Source organism: Anomaloglossus baeobatrachus, chromosome 11 (assembly GCF_048569485.1).
Source record: "Anomaloglossus baeobatrachus isolate aAnoBae1 chromosome 11, aAnoBae1.hap1, whole genome shotgun sequence".
In the NCBI taxonomy this organism is placed as follows: domain Eukaryota; kingdom Metazoa; phylum Chordata; class Amphibia; order Anura; family Aromobatidae; genus Anomaloglossus; species Anomaloglossus baeobatrachus.
The window spans coordinates 81,727,594-81,749,912 of NC_134363.1; the positions used below are offsets into that span (position 1 = coordinate 81,727,594).

The window sequence follows — 22,319 nt, forward strand, 5'->3', positions numbered from 1 at the left end:
TGTTCGGTATCCCCAGTTACCATGACTTTGTCCCAATCTACACATTTAAGCTCTTCCCTTAATTTGTTGAAATCAGCTTTCCTAAAATTCCAGGTTTTAGCATTCCCCCTTTGAAATGTTCTATTGAATATTATGTTGAAGCTTACCATATTATGATCGCTGGTGCCCAAGTGCTCCCGGACCTGTAGATCTGAAATTGTATCCGGTCTATTTGACAGGACCAGATCTAGCAAATTATCTCCCCTGGTCGGTTCACCTACCATCTGAGAGAGGAAATGGTCTTGAATGGTAGATAAGAACTTACAGCTTTTAGCAGAACCAGAAGATTCTATGTCCCACTGAATGTCTGGATAGTTGAAATCCCCCATAATAACCATAATAAGAACCCGATTATTATTATTAGCTGCCTTTTCAATTTGTTCCAGCATTTTACCCTCTATTTGTTCAGGTATGTTAGGAGGCTTTTAGCAAACTCCAATTAGCATTTTTCCATAATTCCCCTCCCCATGTACATTTACCCATACTGACTCTACATTGTTGCTGTTCCCCTCAATGTCATCATACAACACAGGTTTTAGGTTAGATTTAATAAATATACACACCCCACCACCTTTTTGGCCTTTCCTGTCCTTCCTAAATGTACTATAACCCTGTATGTTTGTCACCCAGTCATGGCTTTCATCCAGCCAGGTTTCCGTAATGCCCACCACATCATAATCCATGGTTGACATAAGAGTCTCCAATTCATTCATTTTGTTTGCAAGACTTCTTGCATTTGCCAGTAGACATTTAATCCTATTAACACCTTTATTACTCCTAGCCTCCCTACCATACTTGTATGTCCCATCCCCCCCTAATCCTTCATTGACCCCTAACGGCTCCCTGTCTCTATCTGCTCTATCTATCCCCTTATTTGCTCCACTACCCTCCCTCCCCCCCGATCCTAGTTTAAAAGCTCCTCCATCCGTCTGACCATTTTCTCCCCCAGCACAGCTGCACCTTCCCCATTGAGGTGCAGCCCGTCCCTACTGTAGAGCCTGTAGCCGACTGAGAAGTCGGCCCAGTTCTCCATGAACCCGAACCCTTCCTTCCTGCACCAATTTCTAAGCCACATATTTATCTGCCTAAGCTCCCGCTGTCTTTCTAGTGACGCTCGTGGCACCGGTAGTATTTCTGAAAACACCACCTTGGAGGTCCTGGACTTCAGCTTCTCTCCTAGTTCCCTGTAATCATTTTTAAGGACCTTCCACCTGCCTCTAACTTTGTCATTAGTACCAATGTGCACCATGACCGCTGGGTTTTCCCCAGCCCCACCCAGCAATCTGTCCATCCGATCCATAATATACCGAACCCGAGCACCCGGCAGACAACACACTGTTCGGCATTCACGGTCTCGGCGACAGATGACCCTGTCTGTCCGCCTAATTATAGAGTCCCCTACCACCAACATCTGTCTGGGCTTTGCTGCATTCCTATTTCTCTCCTTCCTACAGCAGTTGTTTTTCTGGTTGCTAGGAGCAACATCCTGCTGTAGTGACCCTAGTCCAGGCCCTTCATTCCTAATATCAGCCAAACAGGCATATTTACTAGGTTGTGCCAGGTCAGGACTAGGCTCCCTGACACTTTTCCCCCTACCTCTTCTTCTAACTGTTACCCAGCTACCTACCTCTGGGTCCTGATCTTCCCCATTTCCACCCTCCTCCATATCACTGGCCCCAGCCAGAGAAAGCTCAGTGAGCTCTAAACTCCTCTCCAGGTTTGCAATGCCCCTTAGTGTTGCAAGCTGCTTATTTAGATCAGTTATCTTGGCTTCCAAATACGCAACATGCTCGCATCTAGTGCAGACATAGTCACCCTCGAGCGGCTGCTCAAGGCATGCATACATCTGACAAGATACACACCTGGTAGCATTGTCCATGGAGCACCTATCAAATGGGGATAAACAGTAAAGTAGAAAAACAAAGAGAAAAAAAACGAAAAACCCAATGGGAAACGTATAAGGATAAATTCAAACTATGTTCTTGTGTCAAACTATGTAATTGTGTTGAAACTATGCACTTATCTTAAATTCAGCACTTTACTTCAGTTCAGCACCTCGCCCGCTCACCCCGCTGCACATGCCAATCAAACAATGCCCTAATTTCTGGACCTTTGAGAGCATTTTTTTTAGCAATCAAACAGACAATCTGGAAACTGAAGGTATGATTTCATTCAGCATGCTAGCGCCAGTACGGCACTGCCTTTAATTTATATGGAAAATCCTGCTGGTTGGTTTCCTTTAAGCCTCTGCTATACATATATGCCAAATTGTCATAAAGTCTAACTGGGAATCTGTCCCCATATTTTGATGCAAGAATAGAAACAACTTTTGAATATTAATAAATGAATTGCTTCAGGTTTTCTAGGCTTTTCAGTGATAATCTCCTGCTGATAAAACATTGTTTTATCAAAATTACAATAAGAAGCCGAGTAAGTAGTATGCCATAAAGCCGGTTTCAAGACAAAACAATCACTGATCTCGGGGAGACCAGCCAGAGAAAACACTGCCGGCAGCCAGCGAGGGCGCTCAAGACAGTGAAATCCTAGGTACATTGCCCCCTGGGAAATATGCAAATCAAAAAAGTCTATGGAGCCTCTGTTAGGAGTCTCAACACAGAAACCAGTCAGATATCCCTCCGGGAAGGACCCAGCCAAGGGGTGGCTCTTTTAGGAGACCACCATAACAAGTGGCCCTTTTAGTCAGAATCCAACTTTTTGACAAGTTTAAAGATATGACAAGGGAAATACCAAGGCCAGGTATCCATCCACAGACAGCTGTTTCGGGGTATTGTCCCTCATTAGTGTAGAGTAGGATTCTGGCCAGGTGGGAGCAATGCCTAGTAGCCAGCAAGACAAAACAATCACTAGTCTCGGGGAGACCAGCCAGAGAAAACACTGCCGGCAGCTAGCAAGGGCGCTCAAGACAGTGAAATCCTAGGTACATTGCCCCCTGTGAAATATCCAAATCTAAAAAGTCCATGGAGCCTCTGTTAGGAGTCTCAACACAGAAACCAGCCAGATATCCCTCCAGGAAGGACCCAGCCAAGGGGTGGCTCTTTTTAGGAGACCACCATAACCACCATATTAAGTGGCCCTTTTAGTCAGTATCCAACTTTTTGACAAGTTTAAAGATATGACAAGGGAAATACCAAGGCCAGGTATCCATCCACATGGTTTCTGTGTTGAGACTTCTAACAGAGGCTCCATGGACTTTTTTGATTTGCACAAAGCCGGTTTCAGACATCTGTGTTTTAGGTACGTACGACAACCATTTTTTACACGGATCCCATGCGTACCCATTGTGACAACATGGACTCTCATGGGTTAAAGTTTCTTAACATTCAGCCAGACTATTGTTCTTATGTGTGCTAAGTCATGTTTGCTTAGCTATTGCTCTCCAGACTTTTCCAGTAACCATTGTATTGTAGTTGTGTATTGATAATGTAATTACCTTAGTAGCCATTGTCTAGTCGGGGACTTGCCGACTCCATGTAGATATACTAAGTCTTTCTATGCACATCATTTAAATGAACATTATCCATGCAGCTTGAAATTCATCCAATGGGAGAAGCAATCTTGTCCAACCAATTGATGAGGATGCAGTGTATCCTACGGGAAGGTTATGGCTATAAAAGGGACTTCTTTAAGCCACCAGGGTTGATGAAGGTTGATGGATGCTGATGGATCCAGTCTAAGCTCTTTGGAGCTGACTAGAGGATCAGGATATCTTATGGCTTCAATCTAGGGACTCCGGATCCGGTTGGAGACCATATCCACAGCCTAGGGATTTTGACTCCGGCTGCCAGGATTGTAACATCATACCAGGACTACCTAAGGAGGACACTTAGGTTGGGACAGTTCAGTTACCTGTTACAGACTTTGCAGACGTCACACAGCTTCCTAAATCTGGCGTTATTCCTTTCTCGGTGGGTGCCCGCCAAAAGCGGGGTGCTGCTGGACTGGAGTAAGCGGCCCTGTAACCTCTGAGGCATGGACATTCTAAATCCCTGGTCAGCCAGCGGAAGGGTGAGACTCTGTTGCCTGTTACATTTGTGTGTTTTGCTGGTTATGTGTTATGTGCCGTTAATTGTTTGGGGATCCAATAAAGTCTAATTATTGTGGTTCCCTCACCCTGTGTTGTCTGAGTAGTGTTACACCCACGGTTAAGGAGGCCGGCGTTCAGTTGGGATGAGCCCTGAGTCACGCTGTCTTTCTAAAGGCGGCGGGTTTTAGTGGACGAGAGCACCCACTGAGCCCCTTGTCTCCACAATTGGTGGCAGCGGTGGGATACTACTCAGCCTGGTTTACCCAGGGGAGCTGCAGTGGACTGATGTTTTCGGACACCGTCCAGGGCTCAACAACCAGGGAGGCACATAAGCATACCCAGCAGGCCATAGGGGAGGCATTCAGGTTTTGGACGCTGCCATGTCCAACCCCACCAGCTCAGCCATGGGACAAGGACCAGAGATGAGTTACGACCGCAGCAGTAAATGGATGCTACAGGATCTGTGCCAGATGCGAAAGATTGACTACAGGAACACTGACACTCGGTCAGACTTGATCCAGAAATTAGTCTGTTGGGATGCCCAGAATGATGCAGAGGACGATGAGGACACTGCCGTTGTGGTATCAGAGGAGGTAAACCCTGTATCTCATCCTAGATCCAGTGACAGTCTGGAAACAAACCAAACCCAAGCAGACCGAGTCAAGGAATTGTTTACTGCATTGGGGCCTGAAGCTTCAAAGGAAGAGAGGGCTGGTGTTCTGCAATTTATGTTTGGATTTCCAATTTCCTCACCATCAGCACCTACCTCCAGGATAGACCACCACCAAGGAAGTCATCTTCGCTACAGGGATGTGCCAGTGTTTAATGATTCCAGCACTGAGATAGATGAACACTTGCAAAACTTTGAGATGCTAATGCGTATGCACCAGGTGCCCACAGATGAGTGGGCCAAATACCTGTGGACAAGCTTGCCGGTCCGGGCCCAGGAGGCTGTCCGATCACTTGGGCCTCAGGACTGCTTGGACTACGGAATTATTAAGGACACTTTGTTAGCCCTTTTTACCATAACACCCGAGAGACATCGCACTAAGTTCCGGACTATGTCTCACCAGGGTGTCTCGTACGTCGAATTTGGCAGTCAACTCCGACGACACTGTAATCGCTGGCTCGATGGTCGGGCTGCCCACTCCGCTGCTGCCCTCCGGGATGTGATAGTGCTTGAACAGCTGCTGGAGCAGATGGACCCATAAATCCGAGAATGGGTAGCTGACAGGAAGCCCGACACCCCAGAGCAAGCAGCGCGATTGGCTGACGAATTTACAGCCAACCGACCCAGCTGGAGGCAGAATAGGCCCACCGATCTGAGGAGGTCCCTCAACCATGGATCCAAGCGACCCCCAGACTCACGTGCTGGACTAACTCATTACCCCACAGAAGCCCCAACAAGACAAAGGTTTACCAACAGGGTGGGTGACTTGTCTAACCCACGGCGCTGTTATACGTGTGGGCGCCTTGGACACATGGCCAAAGAGTGTCTAAAAAACCGGGGCCCCATGCCTGGAGCCCATCTACCAGTCAACATATGCCGAGATGAACCAACAAGACCTGAGGAATGCTACTCCCGAGAAACACCAATAGCTGAGGAAGTGGTTTATCTAGTCCACACCCTACGGCAGGCCGGACACCGTACACCAGCTAACCTCCATCCCCACATCCAGACGGTCAAGGTCGGTGATATACAGGCTCAGGGACTTCGAGACTCGGGATCTTCCATCACCCTGGTCAGCCCAGATATTGTTCCCACAGAACATCATTTACCTGGCCGCCAAGTGACCATCACCCTTGCTGGGGGCCAGCACTCGAACATCCCTCTGGCACGAGTGCAGTTGGACTGGGGAGCTGACCAATGAGAGGTTGAAGTGGGGCTCATAGACGGCCTCCCCACCCCTGTAATTTTGGGAAATGACCTAGGACAAGGACTATCCAGCCAGTTTGTCACCGCCATCACCCGCAGCCTACGCCCAGCTCACCATCCGACCTGACAAATGCCAAATGGGGATGGCCGAAGTGCTATACCTGGGACATCGGGTGGGAAGTGGGTGCATTCGTCCCGAACCTGGAAAAGTAGAAGCCATTATCCAGTGGCCACGCCCGGTTAATCAAAAACAGGTCCGTGCGTTTCTAGGAACCGCAAACTACTATCGAAAGTTTATCCCCAATTACAGTACCATAGAAAAACCGCTCACTGACCTCACAACCAAAAGATATGCCCGTAACCTTATCTGGACCCCAGAATGTGAAACTGCGTTCCTCCAATTGAAAGACCGGCTAGCCCAAAGCCCAGTCTTGACTGCTCCTGACTTCCGTCGCAGATTCATTGTCCAAACAGACGCATCGGACACAGGACTAGGAGCTGTACTTAGCCAAGTGGGGGACAACGGTGAGGAACATCCGATAGCTTACCTCTCCCAGAAACTGTTGGACCGAGAGAGGGCTTATGCCACCATAGAAAAAGAATGTCTGGCCATAGTCTGGGCCCTGAAAAAATTGCAGCCCTACCTCTATGGCAATGAGTTCACAGTCCTCACTGACCACAATCCATTGAGTTGGCTAAATCGCACTGCCGGGGACAACGGACACTTGCTCAGGTGGAGTCTGGCATTACAATCTTACAATTTTTCCATCTCCCATAAACAGGGCAAGAACCATGGAAATGCGGATGGGCTTTCCCAACAAGAGGAGAAGGATGATCGGAAGCCTATCATGTCTGGCTAATATTAAGAAGGGGGAGGATGTGACGACATGGACTCTCATGGGTTAAAGTTTCTTAACATTCAGCCAGACTATTGTTCTTATGTGTGCTAAGTCATGTTTGCTTAGCTATTGCTCTCCAGTAACCATTGTATTGTAGTTGTGTATTGATAATGTAATTACCTTAGTAGCCATTGTCTAGTCGGTGACTTGCCGACTCCATGTAGATATACTGAGTCTTTCTATGCACATCATTTAAATGAACATTATCCATGCAGCTTGAAATTCATCCAATGGGAGAAGCAATCTTGTCCAACCAATTGATGAGGACGCAGTGTATCCTAAGGGAAGGTTATGGCTATAAAAGGGACTTCTTTAAGCCACCAGGGTTGATGAAGGTTGATAGATGCTGATGGATCCAGTCTAAGCTCTTTGGAGCTGACTAGAGGATCAGGATATCTTATGGCTTCAATCTAGGGACTCCGGATCCGGTTGGAGACCATATCCACAGCCTAGGGATTTTGACTCCAGCTGCCAGGATTGTAACATCATACCAGGACTACCTAAGGAGGACACTCAGGTTGGGACAGTTCAGTCACCTGTTACAGACTTTGCAGACCTCACACAGGTTCCTAAATCTGGCGTTATTCCTTTCTCGGTGGGTGCCCGCCAAAAGCGGGGTGCTGCTGGACTGGAGTAAGCGGCCCTGGAACCTCTGAGGCATGGACATTCTAAATCCCTGGTGAGCCAGCGGAAGGGTGAGACTCTGTTGCCTGTTACATTTGTGTGTTTTGCTGGTTATGTGTTATGTGCCGTTAATTGTTTGGGGATCAAATAAAGTCTAATTATTGTGGTTCCCTCACCCTGTGTTGTCTGAGTAGTGTTACGCCCACGGTTAAGGAGGCCGGCGTTCAGTTGGGATGAGCCCTGAGCCACGCTGTCTTTCTAAAGGCGGCGGGTTTTAGTGGACGAGAGCACCCACTGAGCCCCGTGTCTCCACACCCATGTTATTCTATGGGCTAACAAACATGTGCGTGTTTAAACACACACCGAGTGGCCCTGCATGCACACACAGAGACATGTCCATTTTTTTCTTCGGCAGCACTGATGTCACACAATCTGCACACTGATATGATCCGTGTGACATCAGTGTGAAACGTACCGCAGAGAACACGTGCCTTTGATATATAATGATTCTCTATACTCACCTGTTTCTAGTGCTTCATCTTCGGCACTGCTGTCACCTGCTTCCAACCCCTGCTCATTAAGCTCATTAAATATGCACAGCACTGCGGGCTGGAAGCAGCAGCTCAGCACCGGGATTGCATTGCCGGGGCAGGTGAGTATCTAGCAGTGTGTGCAGTGATGTCAGGATATCATCAGAGTATCCAATGACCTCTGATGACCTCCTGATGACACTCCCGCGACATCCGCATTACCACTGGTGTCACGACAGTGACTTCACGGGTTCACCAGAGTTCATTGTGAACTTTGATGAACCTGTGACGTTACTGCCGTGACACCCACAGTAGCACGTATGTCACGGGGGTGTCATCAGGAAGTCATCAGAATTCATTGTGAACTCCGAAGAACCCGTGACATCACTGCCACGCCCGTGCACACACTGCTGAGGGCGACCCTGCGGTGAACTGGGCTCAGCTTATGAGGTCCAGGTCACTGCAGGGAAGCAAACACAGCAGTGTGTGTGTGCCTGCAGGAGCTGCTCTCACAATCAAAGGGGAACATTCTGTTCTCCACTGAATGTGCCAGCAGTATGGGATCGACATGGGCCCCCCAATTGGATTACATCGGACTAGGATTAGGCCTTTGTCAGGGAAATAAATTGGAAAAGAGAGTGTCTCTTGTCTTTATTTATAGAATGATTTTTCTCTTTTCATGGATTGTAAGGGTCGCTTTTGGGGAACATCATGGGACCTCACCATGGATAACGGTGGACTTTTTGTATTTTTTTATTTAAAAAAAAATAAAAAAAAATTGGTGAACAAGAGCTGGAGTTGGGGGGGGGTTGTTCAAATAAACTTTTTTATTCTCCTTTTAACTACTCGTTTAGTAATGGTGGTGTCTGCTAGACACCACCAATTACTAATACCAGGGCTTGATGCCAGCTGGAGCTGGCATCAACCTCACAAATATTTCTCTGTTTGCCACCACACCAGGGCAATGAGAATAGCCGCTTTCAGCGCCAGAATTGGCGCATCTTATGAATGCGCCACTTCTAGGGCAGCTGTAGGCTGCTATTATTAGGCTGGAAAAGGCCAACTAACCATGGCCCTTCTCCCCTAATAATATCAGCTCCCAGTTGTCGGTGGTACCATGGCTGGTTTTAGTAAAATGGAGGGGGGAGGCCCCACATCATTTATTTTTTTTTTTTATCTAAAAATTTAAAAAATAAGCATGGGATCCCCTCTATTTTTAATAACCAGCTTAAACAGCCAAGGTACAGCAGAGAGCTGAGGATTGCAACCTGCAGCTGCTGCTCTTCCTGTGCTGGATATAAAAAATAAGGGGAAGCCAACGTCATTTTGTTTTTTTTTAAAGTAAAAAAGAAAAATGCTGTAAAACAGCTGGTCAAGCTAGCTATCTCTATATATATTGAGCTATTCTATCTGTTTTGTCTATTTTATATATTCTTTCTTATTTTCTATCTATCTTAAATGTTCTATCCATCTATCTTATCTGTTCTATCCATCTATTTTATCTGTTCTATCCATCTATCTATTGTATATGTTCTTATCTATTTATCTTTCTATATCTATCTATACTTTTTCAGGGTTTGCACATCTTTTTCACATGGTTTTAAAAACCATTCATTTCAGTATCATGCATTTTTTTACCAGTACCAGTCACACGGATGTTACAGATATGCAAACATGGACGTCACATGGATGACTCACGGACGTCACACAAACGTCACACTGTAGACACACTGACGACACATGGATGACACATGGATGACCATACTGGTACGCGTGGCTTGCACTTCTTTAAACACTGACGTCAGATACGATAGTATAAACTTGGTGACATTCTCGTTAACACCAGCTTAAAATGAGTGAACTACAATAACATTTCTTCTCCATCACATTGGTGAGAATTCTTGTCCTGACAGTAAATCTAAATACTCTAATAACGTCTAATATGCTGTCAGTTCGGTTCATTGGAGAATTTATGATACTGTATATACTGACTAGTCACCACTGGCACATATGAGCATTTTACTAAATTATTTTTTTAATTGTAAGTAACAAGGTCACCAGCAACCTACATGGCATCAGGTTCCGTTCAGACATTTGTTCTTGTGAGCGACGATGCTGCATTCGCAATTGAAGAACTGAAAGAAATATTAATGAAGAATGTTAGCTAATAACATTGAATATTTTGTAAATCAGTATTTCTGTGATTGTCATCGATTTTACCATTTTGTAACACTTTCTCATTGTGTCTCTAAGATGTAATAGGCATAAATCTTCTGACTCTGAGTTGTTGGGAATCAGATTCATAGCAGTTTTTAAGAGTGCACTCACTCATTTATGATCAAATTGTGTTTTTTCAGTAATGTCTATAAATTCATGTCAAGATGGCACATCTTTTGCTAAATCACCACATTTTACATTGTTTACAGCAAAATGCTAAATTTGATTACAATGTATAAATGTACTAAGCCCTCTCAAAACCATAGTTGTGAACATAATGGAATGTTACTTCTGCTTCGACATAAAACCACAGTGTTCTGGAATGATGTTTCTACTCTGGTTGACAAAATTACACATTGCAAAATTGATTTGTCTCCACAACTGGCACTTCTTGCTCTAGACATAAACCTAATTTCTGCTACTTGTAGGCCTATTGCAATGCACATATTCCTTGTTACGAAGAATGCTATAGCTGCCAACTGGAGAAAAACCTCATTACCTTCCATAACAGACATTATTGGTAAAGTATCCATTCATAACTATTTTGAAATGTGTCATGCTACTGTAAACAATACTTTCTCTTCCTATTACCGTAGATAGCAGCCTTGGACAGAAGTTTTCCCTCGTCCTTTCTAAGCATCTCTTCTCTTCAATGTTTTCTCTTTACTTTTTCTTTTCTATTCTTCTTACTTTATCCCCTCTCTCTTCCTCCTTTTTTATTATTATTTACTTGTGGACTTTGTTTCCTCAAGTTTAATGCATTATCAGAAGTTAACATTTTAAGCTTTTTAAGCTATGTTTAAGAATACTCCTTGATCCTCCATTACCCTTCTCTTCTCCCCCTTCCCTATTAACGTTTTTCCCATCTCCTTACCCCATTCCTTATCCTACCCACTCCTTCCTTAGGAATCTGCTTTATGGAAAGATTTTTTTCTTTAATTCATCTGCTAATGATTCCTTCTATTTCCTGTATTATTTCCTCTTTAAATTTAATAAAAATTTCTGGAACACAACCCCCCCCCAAAAAAAAATACAGTGGTAATAAGTATAATAAGTAAATACACCTCTGATGCATTCTAAAAAGGCTTATTACAGATAAAAATACCAGCAATTTTTTATGTGTTTTTGTGCCTTTAAATTACTACAAAATAAGTAAAAAAGTCCTAAATCTGTAATCTTTTTCAGTTGTAATGTCTATGATTCATTTGGATTCTATAAATGCAACCTAATAAATTTCATGGGAACATACAACCTTGCGCCAAAAGCAGAAGTAATGGGGGGTCTCATAGACCCCCTCACCATTACTAATCCAGGGATTCATGGCAGCTGTGATTTTTTGACAAATCGCAATTATCATAAACACTTTATATTACATTAGTGATGAGCGAGCATGCTTGTCACTACTCGGTACTCGCACGAGTATCACTGTACTCGGGCTGCTCGGCGGGGACCGAGTAATCTCGCGATACTCGTGCTTTACTCGTGGTCTTCATTTCTGCATGTTGGCGCTCTTTTGAGAGCCAGCCCTCATGCAGGGATTGGCTGGCAGACCACTGCAATGCCACAGCCCTGTTAGTTGTGGAATTGCAGTGATTGGCCGGCCTGCACAGCGTCACCGAGCCTTTATATAGGCCGGCGCGCTGTGCTCTGCTCACAGCTATTCTGACAGTGAGTGTAGGGAGAGTGTCGCTGATTCAGGGAAAGCTTTGCGGCCCTTTATAGTTAGTTCCGGAGCAGGGCTGCAAACAGTGTGACCAGAAGTCCTTCTCAGGACTATTCTAGTTGTATACAGGCAGGCAGGGTATAGCCAGGTCGGAGTACAGTAGCAGAGTCCTTCTCAGGACTATTGTTGCTATATACAGGCAGGGTATAGCCAGGTCGGAATACAGGCTAGTGACCAGAAGAGTCCTTGTCAGGACTATTGTAGCAGTATACAGGCAGGCAGGCAGGGTATATATAGCCATTCCTAGTGGTGACCGTATACCAGCCTTCATCATATCTGGGGCTGGTGTACACAGTGTAAAACAGTCCAGATAGTGTCAGACTTCTCAGTAATTGTCGCTCCTAAAAACCAGTTATGTTCTTATTGCGTCCGTGCTTGCATTTAAAAACAGCACGTGTGTGGCAGTCGGTGGCAGGGTACAGGTGCGCGTTTTGCACAAACTATTATATAACGCACAAGTCTAGTGTATAATACACGTCAGTCAGCAGTGTCTGATAGTGTCAGACTTCTCAGTAATTGTCGCTCCTAAAAACCAGTTATGTTCTTATTGCGTCCGTGCTTGCATTTAAAAACAGCACGTGTGTGGCAGTCGGTGGCAGGGTACAGGTGCGCGTTTTGCACAAACTATTATATAACGCACAAGTCTAGTGTATAATACACGTCAGTCAGCAGTGTCTGATAGTGTCAGACTTCTCAGTAATTGTCGCTCCTAAAAACCAGTTATGTTCTTATTGCGTCCGTGCTTGCATTTAAAAACAGCACGTGTGTGGCAGTCGGTGGCAGGGTACAGGTGCGCGTTTTGCACAAACTATTATATAACGCACAAGTCTAGTGTATAATACACGTCAGTCAGCAGTGTCTGATAGTGTCAGACTTCTCAGTAATTGTCGCTCCTAAAAACCAGTTATGTTCTTATTGCGTCCGTGCTTGCATTTAAAAACAGCACGTGTGTGGCAGTCGGTGGCAGGGTACAGGTGCGCGTTTTGCACAAACTATTATATAACGCACAAGTCTAGTGTATAATACACGTCAGTCAGCAGTGTCTGATAGTGTCAGACTTCTCAGTAATTGTCGCTCCTAAAAACCAGTTATGTTCTTATTGCGTCCGTGCTTGCATTTAAAAACAGCACGTGTGTGGCAGTCGGTGGCAGGGTACAGGTGCGCGTTTTGCACAAACTATTATATAACGCACAAGTCTAGTGTATAATACACGTCAGTCAGCAGTGTCTGATAGTGTCAGACTTCTCAGTAATTGTCGCTCCTAAAAACCAGTTATGTTCTTATTGCGTCCGTGCTTGCATTTAAAAACAGCACGTGTGTGGCAGTCGGTGGCAGGGTACAGGTGCGCGTTTTGCACAAACTATTATATAACGCACAAGTCTAGTGTATAATACACGTCAGTCAGCAGTGTCTGATAGTGTCAGACTTCTCAGTAATTGTCGCTCCTAAAAACCAGTTATGTTCTTATTGCGTCCGTGCTTGCATTTAAAAACAGCACGTGTGTGGCAGTCGGTGGCAGGGTACAGGTGCGCGTTTTGCACAAACTATTATATAACGCACAAGTCTAGTGTATAATACACGTCAGTCAGCAGTGTCTGATAGTGTCAGACTTCTCAGTAATTGTCGCTCCTAAAAACCAGTTATGTTCTTATTGCGTCCGTGCTTGCATTTAAAAACAGCACGTGTGTGGCAGTCGGTGGCAGGGTACAGGTGCGCGTTTTGCACAAACTATTATATAACGCACAAGTCTAGTGTATAATACACGTCAGTCAGCAGTGTCTGATAGTGTCAGACTTCTCAGTAATTGTCGCTCCTAAAAACCAGTTATGTTCTTATTGCGTCCGTGCTTGCATTTAAAAACAGCACGTGTGTGGCAGTCGGTGGCAGGGTACAGGTGCGCGTTTTGCACAAACTATTATATAACGCACAAGTCTAGTGTATAATACACGTCAGTCAGCAGTGTCTGATAGTGTCAGACTTCTCAGTAATTGTCGCTCCTAAAAACCAGTTATGTTCTTATTGCGTCCGTGCTTGCATTTAAAAACAGCACGTGTGTGGCAGTCGGTGGCAGGGTACAGGTGCGCGTTTTGCACAAACTATTATATAACGCACAAGTCTAGTGTATAATACACGTCAGTCAGCAGTGTCTGATAGTGTCAGACTTCTCAGTAATTGTCGCTCCTAAAAACCAGTTATGTTCTTATTGCGTCCGTGCTTGCATTTAAAAACAGCACGTGTGTGGCAGTCGGTGGCAGGGTACAGGTGCGCGTTTTGCACAAACTATTATATAACGCACAAGTCTAGTGTATAATACACGTCAGTCAGCAGTGTCTGATAGTGTCAGACTTCTCAGTAATTGTCGCTCCTAAAAACCAGTTATGTTCTTATTGCGTCCGTGCTTGCATTTAAAAACAGCACGTGTGTGGCAGTCGGTGGCAGGGTACAGGTGCGCGTTTTGCACAAACTATTATATAACGCACAAGTCTAGTGTATAATACACGTCAGTCAGCAGTGTCTGATAGTGTCAGACTTCTCAGTAATTGTCGCTCCTAAAAACCAGTTATGTTCTTATTGCGTCCGTGCTTGCATTTAAAAACAGCACGTGTGTGGCAGTCGGTGGCAGGGTACAGGTGCGCGTTTTGCACAAACTATTATATAACGCACAAGTCTAGTGTATAATACACGTCAGTCAGCAGTGTCTGATAGTGTCAGACTTCTCAGTAATTGTCGCTCCTAAAAACCAGTTATGTTCTTATTGCGTCCGTGCTTGCATTTAAAAACAGCACGTGTGTGGCAGTCGGTGGCAGGGTACAGGTGCGCGTTTTGCACAAACTATTATATAACGCACAAGTCTAGTGTATAATACACGTCAGTCAGCAGTGTCTGATAGTGTCAGACTTCTCAGTAATTGTCGCTCCTAAAAACCAGTTATGTTCTTATTGCGTCCGTGCTTGCATTTAAAAACAGCACGTGTGTGGCAGTCGGTGGCAGGGTACAGGTGCGCGTTTTGCACAAACTATTATATAACGCACAAGTCTAGTGTATAATACACGTCAGTCAGCAGTGTCTGATAGTGTCAGACTTCTCAGTAATTGTCGCTCCTAAAAACCAGTTAGGTTCTTATTGCGTCCGTGCTTGCATTTAAAAACAGCACGTGTGTGGCAGTCGGTGGCAGGGTACAGGTGCGCGTTTTGCACAAACTATTATATAACGCACAAGTCTAGTGTATAATACACGTCAGTCAGCAGTGTCTGATAGTGTCAGACTTCTCAGTAATTGTCGCTCCTAAAAACCAGTTAGGTTCTTATTGCGTCCGTGCTTGCATTTAAAAACAGCACGTGTGTGGCAGTCGGTGGCAGCGTCAGGCTCCACGTTGTCCCTGGATAGAGACGTGCATGAGGGCCTCAAAACATTGTTCCCATTGCAAAGGAGTGGGTCTCCTGTCGTTGTAATGTCCATTCTGCAAAGAATGGGCGAAAAAATTTACCACTGGGGGTATACCTGAAACAAAGGCCTAAGTATTGCAATTTGTAACGGTCATCATCATGGTGGCGCATGAGGAGAAGGAGGAGCAGTCCAGCGATTAGCCAAACTCCAGAAGTGTGTACCCATGGGTGAGTGGAGGTACATGGCAAACTTTAAATTCCGCTCTCATTTGCTGGTGGTGTGGTGAAGTCTGGCCCAATCCAACCCTTGTTCATCTTGATCAGAGTCAGCTTGTCAGCATTTTCAGTTGACAGGCGGGTGCGTTTATCTGTAATGATTCCACCTGCGGCACTAAAAACACGCTCTGACAAAACGCTAGCAGCAGGGCAGGCCAGGCCTTCCAAGGCGTAGAGAGCCAATTCATGCCACGTGTCCAGCTTGGATACCCAATAATTGTAAGGCACAGAGGAATGTCGGAGTACAGTTGTTCGATCTGCAAGGTACTCCTTCAGCATCTGGGCAAACTTAGGATTTCTTGTGGCACTACCCCGCACCTCAGGGGCTGTGGTACGTGAGGGGCTGAGAAAACTGTCACACATCTTAAAGACTGTTCCCCTACCTCTGGCGGATTGGACTTGTGCCTCTCTCGGCTGTACGCCTCGGTTGTCCACTGATTCATGACCTATGCCGCTAGCGTTTTGTGAGGGGAATGCTTTGCCTACTTCCGTGACTATGGCCTTCTGGAACTGCTGCATTTTGCCTGACCTCTCCGCCTCGGGAATAAGAGACATAAAGTTCTCCTTTTAGCGTGGGTCTAACAGTGTTACCAACCAGTAATGATTGTCGGCCAAGATGTTCTTAACGCGAGGGTCACGAGACAGGCAGCTTACCATAAAGTCAGCCATGTGTGCCAGACTCTTAACAGCCATCACTTCAGTATCCTGACCGACACGATGACTGAACATGCTGTCCTCCTCCTCCTCATCATCTACCCTGTCCTCTGGCCAGCCACGCTGAACCGAGGATATGACTGCATGTCATATCCTCAATTTGGCCAGAGAGTTGCTCCATGTCTTCATCCTCCTCCTCGTCATAGTCCTCCACTGCACGTTGTGATGAGACGAGGCTGGGCTGTGTGTTATCATCACCCACACCCACTACTGTTTCTTGCTGAAACTCATCGCGCTCCGCCTGCAATGCATCATGTTTGTTTTCTGAGCAGAGACCATTTTAGAAGGCAGAGAAGCGGTATGGTGACGCTAATAATGTCGTCATCGCCGCTCACCATCTTGTTGTAGTCCTCAAAGTTTTGGCGGATGGTGCATAGGTCGGACATCCATCTCCACTCCTCAGGTGTTATGTGTGGAGTTTGACCCATTTCCCGACGGCTTAGGTGATGCAGGTACTCAACAACTGCCCTCTTCTGCTCACATATCCTGACCAACATGTGCAGAGTTGAATTCCAACGCGTGGGGACATCACACACCAGTCTGTGTGCCGGAAGATGCAAACGGCGTCTTAAGGCGGCAAGGCCGGCTGAAGCAGTAGGTGACTTTCGAAAATGTGCAGACAGGCGGCGAACTTTTACCAGCAGATCAGACAGCTCTGACTATGACTTTAGAAACCGCTGAACCTCGAGGTTGAGCACATGGGCCAAGCATGGAACATGTGTCAGCTGGCCTCGCCTCAAAGCCGCCACCAGGTTCCGGCCATTGTCACACACCACCTTTCCTGGCTTTAGGTTCAGAGTTGTGAGCCAGTGATCTGCCTGCTGTTTCAGAGCTGTCCACACCTCTTCTGCATTGTGGGGTTTGTCACCTATGCAGATTAGCTTCAGCACTGCCTGTTGCCGCTTCGCCGAGGCAGTGCTGCAGTGCTTCTGTGTCGCCCTGGACAAGCCAGGGGCCACAGAGCACAACACTTAAACACCCCACACTCCCTGCAGGCATATCATAGTCAAAACACAAAATCCTTGTTGCCTTCCCCAGGGGCTGTTGTCCACACCAGGGTGTGGAGCCAGGCGGTTGGTCTCCACCCACCGAGGAGGAGGGAAAACACAGGCAGTGAGAGTTAAGCTAAGGAAGTGGAAGGAGGAAAGTAGTAGAGAGGAGAAAAGTGACAGCAAAGAGCCTGAAGTTGGTCCGGGTGTGTGGCCTGGACAGGACAGCAAGGTTGGCAGGATGTGCTGACCGTCTGCAGTGGAGGCCGATTGGAGTCTGCCGTAAGGACCGTGGACGGGTGGTGACCCGGCCGTACCGGACCGGTATACAAAGCGAAGCCAGCACCATTGGCAGAGGACTTTCGGATCCCGGCAAGGCTTGGTGTCGCCGTGAATTTGCCAAATCCGTTATTGAAGGGGACCTCAGGGTTTCCAAACAGCCAAGTCCAGATAGAAGGCAACCGTACAACCGTGAAGGGGAGACACAGCCACCGGCAAGGGCAACCGTCTCCCAGGGCCAGCGCCTGTGGGCAAAAGGGGCTCCTCCGGCCCATATCCAGGTCAGGGAGCGGGTTACCGTTGGGAAACCATCACTACCAACACTTAACTTCGGTGCAGGGAGAGACAGTCATCACTAACCTGCAGGGAGGAACAACCGCAGCCGTCCGAGTGACCTGTCCATCCAGCCACTTGTTTTACCCTGAACTGTGTCATCATCATTGGGCTGAGTGAGTACCTCCGTGCCGTGCGGCACAGCGCTGCCCCTGCGACCATGCACTTCATCAGGCCCCGCAACCCGCCTGTCATCCATCTCTACCCCATCACCAGGCCCCGGGACAACCAACCCCCCTACCCACGTAGGGGAGAAATAACAACAAAGCTGCTCCCTGTCACAGGCTCCCGGGATCCCCGTCCAGAGCAGCGGTGGTGTCCACACAATCACCACAACCGTGGGTGGCGTCACGGACAATATCCCCAAAACCCAAACCACCCCTTTTCACTCACGGGCGAGTAGCGCCGCTCGAGTCCCCGGGATCCGGCCATCGCTCGAGCCAACGAGCAGCAGCAGCCGTAGAGCTGCGTCAGCCGGACCCGAGCAGTGGGAGAGCGCACCGTCCCCTCCTCCGCCAGCGACACTTACAGCTTGGGACTGGTGTGGAGGGTAAAGTGGATCAGGATGCGCAGGAGGAGGAGGAGGCTGAGGAGCATGACATTCCGGAGCTGTAGAGTGTGTGTGAAACCCTGACTGAGGTAGGGCCTGCAAAACTTGGTGTGTGAAGGACGTATTCCGTCCCTCGCTCAGACTGGGTCCCAGCTTGCACAATATTAACCCAGTGTGACGTCAACGAGATGTAGCGGCCTTGCCCACATGCACTTGTCCACGTGTCTGTGGTTAGGTGGACTTTGGCTGAAACAGCGTTGTTCCGGGCACGTGTGATGTTTTGTGACACGTGGTTAGTTATGCAATGCGGGGACGGCACACAGGGAGAAATAGTGGCGGCTGTGGACCGAGTAACGTGGGACAGCTGCCACCATCAGTTCGCGGAATGCTTCTGTCTCAACCAGCCTAAAAGGCAACATTTCCAGCGCAAGCAGTCGCGAAATGTTAGCATTTAGAACTGTGGCATGTGGGGTGTTGGCAGTGTATTTGCGCCTGCGCTCAAAGGTTTCCTGAATGGATAACTGAACGTTGCGCTGGGACAAGGACGTGCTTGATGATGGTGTTCTTTCTGCGTAGGCAACTGCAGGTGCAGGAGTGGAGGAGGCTTGTTCGCAGGCAGCATGGACAGGGGATTGGCTCGCATGCACAACCAGCGAAGACGTAGCAGTGACATCAGCAAGCACTGCTCCTCGACTCTGTTGTACTTCCCACAAAGTCGGGTGCTTGGCTGACATGTGCCTGATCATGCTGGTGGTGGTCAGGCTGCTAGTTTTGGTACCCCTGGTGATGCTGGCATGGCAGGTGTTGCAAATGGCCTTTTTAGAATCATCTGGAGCCAACTTAAAAAACTGCCAGTGTCAGAGTTCCTGGTTTTCCAGTTTTCTTTTGAAAGAGCTTGCCCTTTGTTAACATGGAGTTTTCTGTTATGTTGCCCTACTTCCTGTCCATCTGTTTAAAAGCCGCCCCTAAAGCTTAGTCCAGTGCCTGAGTATACTGCTTCCTGTGTGCTCCTGCCCTGCTGCTTTTGGTTCCTGATTGTTATTCGGATCCTCTTGGAAAACAACCGACACCGACTCTGGACTTCATCTGGTATCATCTAGCTGTACCTGGACTCCGTTTGCCGTCTTTGGTCGGAACTTCTGCCCGGTTCCTTCCGTTTAATACCACTCTGGACTCACATCACGTACAGACATTTTTCGACTTACCTATTGCCCTTTTGTGTCCCGGCTGCTGCGCATTTAGGGCTTCTGGGGTGATTGCCAGACAGTCCCTGTATAGGGGTTTGCTGTTGGTGGTCTCCCTGGGGGAGTCCGGTGCGCGGTACCGGGAATTCCCTTTCGCTCAGTCCCTGGAAGGTATTTCCTGTATTTATGTTCTACTGTGTTTTTGTTCCGTTTATGTACATATTTGCTGGTTGCATATTATAAATGTCTTGCACCAAGAACTCGTCTCTGGTTGTCATTGCCCTAACGCAATCGAAATCCTCAATACATACAATAGTATTACAGCCAGACTCGGGAAGACCTAACATTTGTACAGGCACCTTGTGTCGTGTTGTTCCGGGGAACAGTTGACTGACGTCTGCCTGGGGCCACCACTCTGCTTCTTACTGCCTGTTGTGATGCTACGCCTCCCTCCCCCTGTGCACTGCTGTCCTCGCTCTGCATATCCTCCTGCCAGGTTGGGTCAGTTACTGGATCATCCACCACGTCGTCTTCCTCTTCCGCACCCTGCTCCTCCTCCTGACTTCCTGACAATTGTGTCTCATCATCGGCCACCCCTTGTTGAGACACGTTGCCAACTTCGTGAGAACGTGGCTGCTCAAATATTTGTGCATCTGTACATACAATCTCGTCATGGCCCACTTCAACAGGAGCTGGCGAGAGGCCAGAATTTGTGAATGGAAACGTGAACGAACAGCTATTCCGAGTGTCCAAGTGTGGGATCAGTAATGTCCGTGGACGTGTACTCGGCCTGGTGGTAGGAAGGAGGATCAGGTTCTGAAATGTGCGGTGCAGTATCACGGCTACTGACACTTGACCGTGTGGAAGACAGAGTGTTTGTGGTGGTGCCAATCTGACTGGAAGCATTATCCGCTATCCAACTAACAACCTGTTGACACTGGTCTTGGTTCAAGAGGGGTGTACTGCTGCGGTCCCCAAGAATTTGGGACAGGACGTGCGAGCGACTAGATGTGGCCCTTTGTTGTGGCGAAATTAGAGCTTGCACACAACCTCGGTGTCTGCCTGCACCACCATCACGTCCACTTCCTTGTTCGTTGACAACGCCCTTGCGCATTTTGCAATGCTGTGCTGATGTGTATTCACTAGACTTGTGTGTTATATCCAAGTTTGTGCAAAACTCACACAAATGCAGCGGAAAGCTGCCACCAACAGGCACACACGTGCAATTTTTAAATGCAAGCACGGAGGCACTAAGAACCTAACAGGTCTCTATCCAGGGACAACGTAGAGCCTCCCAATGTTTGGCTTCCCTGCCTAAGGGCTATACTATAATACACCCACTTCCTTCCAATGGGCACTTCAGGTTTACAGGCCTTCATGCACGTCTCTATCCAGGGACAACGTGGAGCCTCCCAATGTTTGGCTTCCCTGCCTAAGGGCTATACTATAATACACCCACTTCCTTCCAATGGGCACTTCAGGTTTACAGGCCTTCATGCACGTCTCTATCCAGGGACAACGTGGAGCCTCCCAATGTTTGGCTTCCCTGCCTAAGGGCTATACTATAATACACCCACTTCCTTCCAATGGGCACTTCAGGTTTACAGGCCTTCATGCACGTCTCTATCCAGGGACAACGTGGAGCCTCCCAATGTTTGGCTTCCCTGCCTAAGGGCTATACTATAATACACCCACTTCCTTCCAATGGGCACTTCAGGTTTACAGGCCTTCATGCACGTCTCTATCCAGGGACAACGTGGAGCCTCCCAATGTTTGGCTTCCCTGCCTAAGGGCTATACTATAATACACCCACTTCCTTCCAATGGGCACTTCAGGTTTACAGGCCTTCATGCACGTCTCTATCCAGGGACAACGTGGAGCCTCCCAATGTTTGGCTTCCCTGCCTAAGGGCTATACTATAATACACCCACTTCCTTCCAATGGGCACTTCAGGTTTACAGGCCTTCATGCACGTCTCTATCCAGGGACAACGTGGAGCCTCCCAATGTTTGGCTTCCCTGCCTAAGGGCTATACTATAATACACCCACTTCCTTCCAATGGGCACTTCAGGTTTACAGGCCTTCATGCACGTCTCTATCCAGGGACAACGTGGAGCCTCCCAATGTTTGGCTTCCCTGCCTAAGGGCTATACTATAATACACCCACTTCCTTCCAATGGGCACTTCAGGTTTACAGGCCTTCATGCACGTCTCTATCCAGGGACAACGTGGAGCCTCCCAATGTTTGGCTTCCCTGCCTAAGGGCTATACTATAATACACCCACTTCCTTCCAATGGGCACTTCAGGTTTACAGGCCTTCATGCACGTCTCTATCCAGGGACAACGTGGAGCCTCCCAATGTTTGGCTTCCCTGCCTAAGGGCTATACTATAATACACCCACTTCCTTCCAATGGGCACTTCAGGTTTACAGGCCTTCATGCACGTCTCTATCCAGGGACAACGTGGAGCCTCCCAATGTTTGGCTTCCCTGCCTAAGGGCTATACTATAATACACCCACTTCCTTCCAATGGGCACTTCAGGTTTACAGGCCTTCATGCACGTCTCTATCCAGGGACAACGTGGAGCCTCCCAATGTTTGGCTTCCCTGCCTAAGGGCTATACTATAATACACCCACTTCCTTCCAATGGGCA

The 22,319-nt window shown here is 47.4% G+C and overlaps 1 protein-coding gene across 1 annotated transcript in view; it reads right to left on the minus strand.

The window, feature by feature from the left end:
- LOC142256875 (myocardin-like) overlaps positions 1-22,319 on the minus strand; it is a 190,415-nt gene that overhangs the window by 58,566 nt on the left and 109,530 nt on the right. Inside the window, exon 2 of the mRNA XM_075328824.1 lies at positions 10,083-10,148. Coding sequence (XP_075184939.1) covers positions 10,083-10,148 — 66 coding nt within the window. The remainder of the gene's footprint in view (positions 1-10,082; positions 10,149-22,319) is intronic.